This window comes from Clinocottus analis, unplaced genomic scaffold (genome assembly GCF_023055335.1).
Source record: "Clinocottus analis isolate CAN_PGR_092001 unplaced genomic scaffold, fCliAna1.0.p SCAF_11, whole genome shotgun sequence".
NCBI lineage: Eukaryota > Metazoa > Chordata > Actinopteri > Perciformes > Cottidae > Clinocottus > Clinocottus analis.
The window spans coordinates 2,673,725-2,683,919 of NW_027175832.1; the positions used below are offsets into that span (position 1 = coordinate 2,673,725).

At 44.2% G+C, this 10,195-nt stretch overlaps 1 protein-coding gene across 2 annotated transcripts; it reads left to right on the forward strand.

The window, feature by feature from the left end:
* The first annotated feature begins 413 nt into the window (after positions 1-413).
* LOC137801719 (neurabin-1-like) lies at positions 414-9,911 on the forward strand. 2 transcript variants are annotated; one of them, XM_068599087.1, is made up of 19 exons: positions 414-451; positions 608-2,617; positions 3,228-3,360; positions 3,575-3,695; positions 3,783-3,887; positions 4,655-4,745; positions 4,853-4,990; positions 5,199-5,252; positions 5,758-5,861; positions 6,065-6,193; positions 6,549-6,645; positions 6,732-6,801; positions 7,034-7,170; positions 7,267-7,484; positions 7,993-8,058; positions 8,163-8,367; positions 8,541-8,639; positions 8,793-8,990; positions 9,132-9,911. In XM_068599087.1, exons 2-19 carry the CDS (start codon positions 863-865, stop codon positions 9,339-9,341), a joined length of 3,930 nt encoding a protein of 1,309 aa, XP_068455188.1. In that variant the 5' UTR covers positions 414-451; positions 608-862; the 3' UTR covers positions 9,342-9,911. The 2 variants fall into 2 exon arrangements, with proteins under 2 accessions (XP_068455188.1, XP_068455177.1); XM_068599076.1 differs by lacking the exon at positions 414-451 and having other exon boundaries at positions 571-2,617.
* The last annotated feature ends 284 nt before the right edge of the window (positions 9,912-10,195 follow it).

Here is a 10,195-nt window from a genome sequence, read left to right on the forward strand (position 1 = left end):
TTAAGTTAGCATCGCGGTTAATGGCACGTTATTCCTTTTCGTGGTTTACTGTAGTAGCAGCGAAGAGGAAGACACAACACACCGCTATCAAATGGAGGTCGAGTAACGCTAATTAATGGAGATAGTTGAGTAAACTAAACTAAAACGTACACATCCTAGCTTCGTTTCGTCGTTTGACGCATAATTCCAAGAAAGCAAGAAGCAAATGAGGTCTCAATTTAAACGACTGTTGTTAAATGCGTATGTCCCCCCTAATATATTCAACATGACCCCGTGGAGCTCTCGTATACGTTAAATTTCCGACCGCTCGTGAACGCAGCGGTTGTCCAGAGGACTTCATTGCTCTTCCAAAGTCCAAACAAGTTAATTGTAAGTAGCTGTGTAACAAGAAAGCTCGATGGCTTCGTTTGGGGGTTTCCACGGTGCTCACAACCCTTAATCTTCCAATTTCGTGAGTGTGAATGAACATGTGAATGTTGATGTTAATCCTAGCTTGATATTGATAGCTGCAAGTTATGAGTAAGCCACTTGAAGTCATTTGCATGAATGCTTTTTAGTTCTCAATAACTATGTTGCACTTTACCCTTTTCTCAAAACACTCTTCCAGGAGACTCTTGCTGTGGTGATGGTGAATCAATATCTCAAGATTTCCTGATTACAATGAAGTTTCCATACCAAGAGCCTGCTGTCATCAAACAAATATAGCACAAAAGCATATATTTCAGGATATTCCTTCCTTATTGCTACCTTTTCATAGTACCAGCAAATCCTTACACATTATTTACCCGCTCAACCATTTAGCTTTTAGCTGTGAAAAGCTCCTCCAGAGTTGTTCCTTACTTCAGAGAACCTCCATTCCCAGATGATGCGGACGGACAACAAAGGCCGGAGCGCCTCCCCTCACAGGATAACCTACAAGTCTGACTTCCATGCCATCAAATGTTCCTTTGACACTGCGACCGGTCTACAACCAGGAACCAAACCCGCTCCTGCCCAGCACTCTGCCGTGCACCCAACCAGGCTGCCATCTAGCCTGTCGGATCCCATGATGTCCCACACCAGCACCGTTGCCGGCACAGGCAGCAGAGGGAGAGTCCTCAGCACCAGGGGGACGAAGATCAGAGACAACATCTTCCTACAAATGGACAACCAGCAGCTGAAAAATGAAGTCGGTCCAGCGCAGGGTTCTGGCTCCACACCCCTCTTTTCTCCCCATAATCCCGTCCAGCTCCAAGCGTCATCTTTCTCTGCATCCAGACGCTCGGCCCTTAGTTCCTCGTCTGCTCCGAGCACCGCACTCAACACTTCAACTCCAGAATCTTCTCTGCAAGATAAATCATCCCGATTAGAGGAGGTAGTGGATATTGACAGAGCTGCTCTGGCTCAGAAGTTTTCTGTAATGCGCAGGTTGTTTGAGACCAAGGGGATGGAGGTAGGAGGCGGCGGAGGGCAGGTTTTGAAAAGTATTGCCGGCAGGGAAAGCAAGGGGACTGCGGCTGGACTCGGGGAAGAGACTGAAAAAGAGGAAAATGGGAAAAGGAATCACGCAGAAGAGGATAGCTTCGATAAAGATAAATCCATAAACCTACCCGTGATAAATATTCCCTTCCTGAAGCCCACTGCACAGGCCTTGTTTACAAGTCACCACACATCTCCCGTATCAGACAGCCCGAGTGAATCATCCAACATATTTTCCTCCTATCTTGACAAACATGGTGGAACCACAGAAGCACAATCGGAGGAAAGAAGGGCAGCAAGTGACCTCCTCTTGACTGAGGAGCCAGTGAGGGCAGAACTCGTTGACGTGAAGCACGGGTCATCAGAGAGTGATGAGAATGAAGAAGAGAAAGCGCAGAACGAGGGCAAAAACTGTCTTGAGTACGTGGACAAAGTTGCAGCAGAAACTGTGCTAGTTGATGATGTCTTTGAAGAGCCCAGCATGGAAACATCAGGACCGTATGTGTCAGAAAATGGAGTTGAACTGAGAGCAAGAGAAAGTGAGCCAGTTCCCTCTGGCGAACAGCAGAAGGAGTTATCAACCCGTACGTTATGGAAAGGAGAGACCAAGAGTGACAGTGAAGGGGGAAGAGACAAGTATAAGCAGGTAAAGGAAGAATGGGAAGGTGAAAGGGAGGGGCAGAACAGACCGTTCTTGGCTGAGAAGTCAAGAGAAAACGGGCAGCAAGGGAAGGAAAAGACTGTCGCGAGAGTGGGAGAAATTTCTGGACTGGCTGAGAGAGACATTATGCAAGAGGAGGACAATGATGAGGAAGTTATTAAGACATGCAGTCAAGATAAGAAAATAACTGAGGAAGAAGAAGGTTCAACATCTGAGCTGCATGAGGAAGGTAGAGAAGGTGGTGACTGTAGGAAAGGAGGCAAAGAGGACCAGACGGGTGGGATTGAGAACAAGGCTTTTGTGGATGAGAAGGAATCCCACTCTCACCTAGAGCATTCAAGACAGGATTGGGAAAACTCTATGCATGATAATCAGCCTTCATTGCAATATGAGGAAATCCCTGGTGTGCCTGAACTGGAGGAGGAAGAGGAGGATGTTGAGGTTGCAGCAGAAGAGCAGCAGACGAGGAGGGTCAGGTTCACCCCGGCACCCATCAAGGTAAAGGAAAACCTTTTGGAGAAAAATTTATACACATTTTTAAAATTCCTTATTCACTTAATTGACAGCTGCCGGGTGTCTCATATCATGCTTTTAAAAGTTCTTTATTGTAGATTTGTGTTACTGTCAGTTCCAGTTGATGCCAAGCCATGTTTCTAATGCATTGTCGGCTCAAAGGTGCCTTGATATAAAAGCACAGAAAACATTCCTGTAGGTGTGTATGGCATTTATGGCTCGTCACAAATGATGGCAGTAGTGGTCAGTGGTATTATCCCTGACTGGAAGTTGTGTGTGTGCACTGAGACTTTTTTTAATTTCATTTTGCATTCTCGTATGGTCACGATGTACAGTTTGTCTCGTCTGCACTTCCTGGTTCGCTCCCTCTCTCTCTCACTCGGGCAGATTTGCCAACATAAACAGTATCTTGTTGTGTCAATAGCTGCAGATGGCTCTCTTTACAGTCTGCTCAGTGGTGAACACACACACACACACACACACACACAAGCTATCGATGCATGAAACAGCATTTTCATAGGCTTAGATTTCACATAGGTGTTGACATAAAATAAGGCCGTCTCAGTGACTAAATTGAATATTTAATGTCTTTTAGGTGTACAGCACTTATACCAATGCAGAGTACGACAGACGCAACGACGACATCGACCCGGTGTCCGCCTCAGCTGAGTTCGAGCTGGAGAAGCGAGTGGACCGGATGGATGTCTTCCCAGTGGACATAGAGAAGGGTGTGTCGTTGCTCTTTCACGCGTCTGTCTTCATTTTGTTTTAAATCTGGTGGGATATTGAGTTTAACTATTCCATGGGATATGATAAAGAAAAAAACATCTACGAGGCTGATGCATTATAAACCGACTCATCACAATATTCTCACCTTATTTTAGGAGTTGCTTTCTGTCGTAATGAAGATAACTTTGCTTATATTGTACATTTTCTTTCTAGGAGATGAGGGTCTGGGCATCAGCATCATAGGAATGGGTGTCGGCGCTGACCAGGGACTGGAAAAACTTGGAATCTTTGTCAAGACGGTCACTGAAGGAGGAGCAACACAGACGGACGGAAGGTACGAATGTCAACACCTGTCTCCTATCTGCTGGGAATTAGGCTGGTTTCTAATAGACTTTCTTTTGTGTGTGTGTGTGTGTGTTAGGATCCATGTGAATGACCAGATCGTGGAGGTGGATGGAGTGAGTTTGGTTGGAGTCTCGCAGCTGTTTGCAGCCACAGTCCTCAAGAACACGTCAGGCCTCGTCAAGTAAGTTATGTTTCTGCACCTTTCCCTCTCTCTGTCTGCGTGGCGAGCGGTGGAGCGTGAGGTCATTCCCATTAGAGGTTTTGTTGTGCTGCAGTGTGTTTTTTTTGTGAGTTAAAAAAAAAACTGAGTCATACTTTGTTTGTTGCATCATTTAAGTTATTTAAAGATGAAACGGCAGCAATAAAAATACTTTTTCCCCACCAAGAAGTTGTTTTTAAAGGAGCACACCAGTTTTTTAAAAAGCAGCATTGAAGATGTTTTAGCTTTTTTTAACTACACATAATAGACAACCATTCTTTATTTCACTTTATTTCATGTCCTGGTGCAATATCCGCTACATTTAAGTATGTTTAAGTACTTTTATAGAAATTCTTTATTCCATTTGTATATTTTTTATTCCATCTGGATAATAAACTTTTTTTTTTTTACTGCTAATTTTAATCTGTTTATTTATATTGATTTTTTTAAATCTTATTTACTGGTGAGCAGTGATGCTGTAATCCTGTAACTTCCCCATTGAGGAACTAATAAAGGATTATCTTATCTTATCTAACCATATGACCATGTTCAAACTGTCAGATATTAACTAACTCTCCCTTAGTGGCACGTTCAGGAACACCTGAGAGTGAAGCTCAGGAGACCAGCCAGTAGAAATGTTACTGCCAGAAACAGCTGAATGTGTAAATTAATGTAATTTGCAACACCTGTGCTTTACCTGGATGTGGTGATTGCTCACAGCTTTGACTGATTTCTCCGTTTGGATGCAGGTTTTTGATTGGCCGAGAGAAGGAGGGGGTGGAGAGCGAGGTGGCGCGACTGATCAACGAAAGCCTGGAAATGGATAAAACAACCGGCGAGGTGTGTGTTTTTTTAAAAGAAGAGGGCTGCTTCCATCACGTTATAGTGTAACAGTTACATGTGGGCTGATTGTGTTGTTTTCTGTGTGTGTGTTTTTCTATATGAAGAGTGAAAAAGCAAGCGGGGATGAGGATAACGACGGTAACCTTTCAGAGAAGTCAGTGGAAGAGGAGGAAGACGAAGAGGAAGACGAGTCTTTTATTTCCAGTCTGGACAAATACCAACTCTGCCTAAAATACCAGCAGGTGTGTAAACATTCAACATGAATTCATTGAATACCCATAAACAAGATGTACACACCAAACTTTCTGTTGGATATCAGGTCAATACTACATTTTAAATTATGACATTGTGTCAGAAAAAACACAAATACTGATACACAAGTGGTGTGTAAAACTAGTAAATGTGTATCTCTTGTAGTATAATCAAATGATCACCTTTTTGTCTTTATAGCTTCAGTCAAAACTACGAAGCAAAGCAGCCAAACTTCAACGTACTCGTGAAAAGGTAGGTCTCTGAGATTGAGATCTCTCTCTCTCTATCACACAAACCAATCGCTGTACTCGCTTCACTACCTTTTGCGTCCACATTTGGAACAGTCTGACCCATTTTAAGTGTGTGTGAGACGGCTCTGAGTGGAGTTACTAGGACATGGGCTGTGTTCCAACACTTCTCCACGTCCGCCCTGCTTTTTCTGCCTTTTGCCTTGAAGTAATCACCGCTGTGACATAATTGGGTTGGCAAAAAGCTGTTCAGTAGAAAATAAAGAAAGTCTGTCTTTCTTCTACCCAATGGTGGAAGATCAGTGAGTTCTTTGTTCGTCATATCAAAACATCTTTGAAGCAAGATGATTTTTTTAAGACGTGTATAAGAATAGTTTTGGGCAAGTGACGTTATGATAAACAAGCTTCTTTTTTGTTTTTTCGGAAGCACTTTCCTTCCCCTCGTGCGTATGACTTATCCCAGAAATTCATTAAAACATATATAATCTGTTATTTTACTGTCTATCAAGTTAAAGGCATGGGAGGAGCAGCAGCAAGTTGATTGGAAGAGCCAAAAGATTGAGCTGGAGCACAGAGCGGAGGATGGAGAGGACAAAGCTGAGAAACTGGAGAAGTAGGATGTTACACACTTTATGCTTTGTGACCCTTTTTACTAGCGTTTGTGGCATTAGAGCCGTGGTAGACATCGTAATGGATAATTCGTTAAGTATACAGATCCATGTTGAAGACTTGATGAGAGCCTAAAGTCTGCTAAAGGATAATCATGTTGAGAAACATTATGAAGATGTCAAAGACCTTCTCACTTTGATTCATCAGGTATTGGCAGGAGGCCCAGACGCTGTGCAGAGTTGTGAGCCAGCGACTCGCTGATGCACAGAGCCAATCGGAAAGCTTGGAGCTCAAATACAACAAAGCAAAGAGACTGGTCAGAGAGTACCAGAGCAGGTATCTATTAGGGGGTGGAGAGAAAAAACAATACAGCGTAGTATCGCGATACATTGAAGCCAAGTATCAATGTTTTATTTAATCAATTCTAAACGTTTTGGTCCTAGAAAAGTAAAATAAATTTAAAAAATTGTTGACAGCGTTTCCTTTGGAGACAATATGCGGTTGAAAAAAAGGTAATGTGTATCGCGATATTATCGTATCGGGACGATATTGTATCGTGGGAGTATTTATCTAATCCATCCAACACAGTTCATTTATCTTCACAATTTGGAATTATATTCTTAAATGACTGGGATGTACTTTGTGTGCTAGTTGAATTGCACCCTTCAAATGTTGTGTTTTTTTCATCAAGAGAGGAGGAAAGGGAGAAAAGAGAAGCCGATTTGAGAAGAGAAATGGTGGAGAGAGAGACGCTGCACAGACAGACAGTTGAAAGACTGCAAATCCAGGTGAGGGGAGCTTTCTGAGTCCTAAACGGATTTACTTCACTGAGCCGCCTGTCTCTGTAGTCATTGTTTCACACTGCTTATCACAGATGGCACAGCTGGAGGGAAAAGAGGCTGCACCTGAAAGAGAGAACCACTCTGTGGACACTTCAATCACAGGTAAGCAGCGGGATTACTGTCAATGTAAAGTGTGCTGTTCATGTGTCTTTTTGACTTTGAGTAGCTGCCGGCAAGTAAAACCACTATTTTTAAAGTGTCCACCTCCTAATTATCTACTTGGGTTCAGAACGGGGAAAATTCAATTTTTTTTTATTTTTTTTTTGTGTCTTTTCAAACAATGTAATTGTAAAGTGAGGAAATAAAACCTCTCGGATTAAAAACATCATCTCAGGTCCAGACTGGGATATTCCACTTCCTGATACGGGACTTCTCGACTCCAGTGCGCACAAAGCCAGAGCTCAGCTGGCCCAGAAATCCAAGCGCCACCCGCCCTCTCGAGACAAACTCAGAGGGAGCTTCACAACACGGGTAGGAGACGGCGCCCTAAAAAATGTGATGACGCGAGACCTACTTGGCTGTTTTTCTGACAAAACTCACACATTTCCTCCGTTGCCTTTTTTTTAGGAATGGGAAGTTCAGAAACTGCAGGAGAGCCAATCACTGTGTGCTCCCACGGCGCTGCAGAGGAGCAGTAGAAGTGACCGGTCCAGTTCGTCGTCCAGCCCTCAACCGCTCAACACCTCCGTCTTCACTCCTCCCATCTACGTCACTGACCACGTCACGCCATCGCCATGCAAATCCTCCACGTCCAGGAGGTCCAAAAGAAAATTTCCCGACTTCAGGTGCATGGTCTCTATCGCTTTTCTTTTGTCTTAGTTTTGGGGTCATGTTTCCTAGTTTAACCTGTTGAAAAACTGTGGAAGCAATTTTGTCTGCAGACCTCCTTTTTCTCCTGTGTTTGAGTAGTTGTAGGAACCCCAAATTAATTCCAATACTTGTGTTTATTGTATGCATTTGTTTAGCAAAGTCTGGGGGAAAAAATGTGTATCTGCAAAAAAGAAAATCACTTTTAAAAGATATTTTAATCGTACATATGAACATCCAGCATATGAGCCAGATTCTCCAAAAATGCCTCCTGGAGGGGTCAATAAGACACCTTTTTGGAAAGATTAGGACCTAAAGAATCAGAATCTGCAACAAAAATCACAATAAATCAAAGCCGTTGCCTGTTAAGAAGGTTCGAAAATGGAAAAATGATGTGTTTTATGCCAAAAGATTGTCTGAATGGGGCATGCTGGGACTTAAAATGGGAGCGGGATGCTTTTTAATAACTACAGTCTGTTCTTTCAGTGGCCTTCGCAAGTCTCTCAGCAAAAGGAGAAGTGAAAAACTCCGCAAAAGGAGCATGAACAACAGGTAGAACCAACAAACCAGATCATACAAACTGTTTCTGTCAAACACTGGATAACTTTATTGAAAAAGTCACTTTTTTTTATTGACTATTATCCGTTTCCTCCCAGGGGTTCTTGTGGCGACCTGGTGGACGAGCGTGCTGCGGTTTCTCCGTCGGGTTCGATAACCTCCATGCCCTCCTGCCTGCCCTTTCCCTGGTTCGGAGAGCGAGGGAGGGAAAAGGAAGAGGAGGCCGAGCGAGGCAGGGAGAGGCTGCGGTCCGTGTCCAGCAGCAGCTTGCCGTACCTGACCACCACCGCGAGACGAGACCAGGTGAGACGCTTTCCCTGCTCGCCATCCTCCTGCTCCGGCTAAACTTCAACCTTTTTCAGATAGAAATCAGTTGTGTTTAAAACATGTTTTGTGTGCGTGGACGCATGCGACGTATGTCGTGCAGGCAGCATAGCTTTTTTCTTTCCTTTTCTTCGTCTTTTCTTGGTTCCCAGAGTATCGGCTCCCCAGTGGGATGCTCCAGCATGGTGGGTCATGTCTCTGATCTCTCCCTTTCTGGACACACTCACGCTTTCACCTTTTCCTCCACCGAGGTGAGTCTGTCCTTTTTCTGCTTTTTGTGCTTCTTCCTACTGTTCAATCATGTTCTCTCTCCCAAGACTTTATTTCAATTGTACTAGTTTTGTCATTTTATTTCCTTCACTGCTCCTCACGCTGTCTGTTTGTTGTCTCTGGTTTCCTGTCAGACGCTAGACGACGATGACGACGCGGTTCCCAACAACAACAACAACAACCAGTGGCAGAGTCGACCCGTGTTGGAGTGGGACAAGCAGCAGGTGTGTCTGTGGTTAATCGCCATGAACATGGACGAGTACGCGTCTGAGTTTGCTGCCAGAGGCGTGGACGGGACGCAGCTGCTCAACATGGACAGCGAGAAACTCAAGGTTTATCTCATAACACTCTTGTTGCCAATTGTGAACACATTTAACGATGAACTCTGGTTTATCTGGCGGCTCATTAACCTGAACCTCTACATGAACTTCTGTTCATTTTCATGCCCTGTTTCTCGTTGTGTCGGCGCTCAGGCTCTGGGGGTTTGCAGTCAAAGCGATCGCTCTGCCCTCAAGAGGAAGCTGAAGGAGATAAAGAAAAGGGAGGAGAAAGGAGAGAAGAGGGTGGAAAAGAAGAACATCGTTTTGCTGAAGGAGGGAGAAGAGAAAGCCAGGATGACGGAGAAGTCTGCAAATGATGCCAGAGGCAACGGCAAAACTGTAAGAACGGAGTCGCTCTTATGAGAGGAAGGAGAGGAGATGCTGGAGCTGCACCACCAGCACGAAGGGAGGAGATGCTGGAGCTGCACCACCAGCACGAAGGGAGGAGATGCTGGAGCTGCACCACCAGCACGAAGGGAGGAGATGCTGGAGCTGCACCACCAGCACGAAGGGAGGAGATGCTGGAGCTGCACCACCAGCACGAAGGGAGGAGATGCTGGAGCTGCACCACCAGCACGAAGGGAGGAGATGCTGGAGCTGCACCACCAGCACGAAGGGAGGAGATGCTGGAGCTGCACCACCAGCACGAAGGGAGGAGATGCTGGAGCTGCACCACCAGCATGAAGGCGTCTTTGCAGCCGAACTCTCGCAAAAATGCACTTGAACCAATTTTCCCGCTGGATGTACTGCACATCGGCGTGGCGATCATTAAGTATGCACACTGGTAGATTGTGATTGATGGATCATTGGAGCAGAGGTGGACTCCGCCACAGCTAATGTGTCAGTCTGCATCTGTAAAGTGTGACAAACTGTTTTACAGTGATTTTTATTTCATCATGAACCTTAAATTATCAATGATTTTAATATTTAACGACGTGCTGCTTTAAGCACTCAGGTATTTGCTGTAAATGCTTTTTTTTTAAATGTATTATTAAATAACTCTTTAAAGCTCTTTCCTTTTGCATTTGACTTATTTAACTTGGCCTCCAGTGATCCCACATGTAAAACAATAGATAGGACAATGTTTAGAATTTTTATTTATTTTTTTACAGACGGTGAATTCTTGGTAGTAAATTAAACGGAAGTGCTCGACGACTGTGATCAATTGCAGTTTATCCACAAAGCACGATTGATTGATCAACTGTTACAGTAGAAAA

What these genes read in the sequence shown, in the direction of transcription:
- LOC137801719 (XM_068599087.1), top strand. Translation starts at nt 863, where the DNA reads ATGATGCGGACGGACAACAAAGGCCGGAGCGCCTCCCCTCACAGGATA. An exon ending in GTCAGAGAGTACCAGAGCAG is followed by an intron (nt 6,194 to 6,548) that starts GTATCTATTAGG and finishes TTTTTCATCAAG; the next exon opens with AGAGGAGGAAAGGGAGAAAA. An exon ending in AGAAAATTTCCCGACTTCAG is followed by an intron (nt 7,485 to 7,992) that starts GTGCATGGTCTC and finishes CTGTTCTTTCAG; the next exon opens with TGGCCTTCGCAAGTCTCTCA.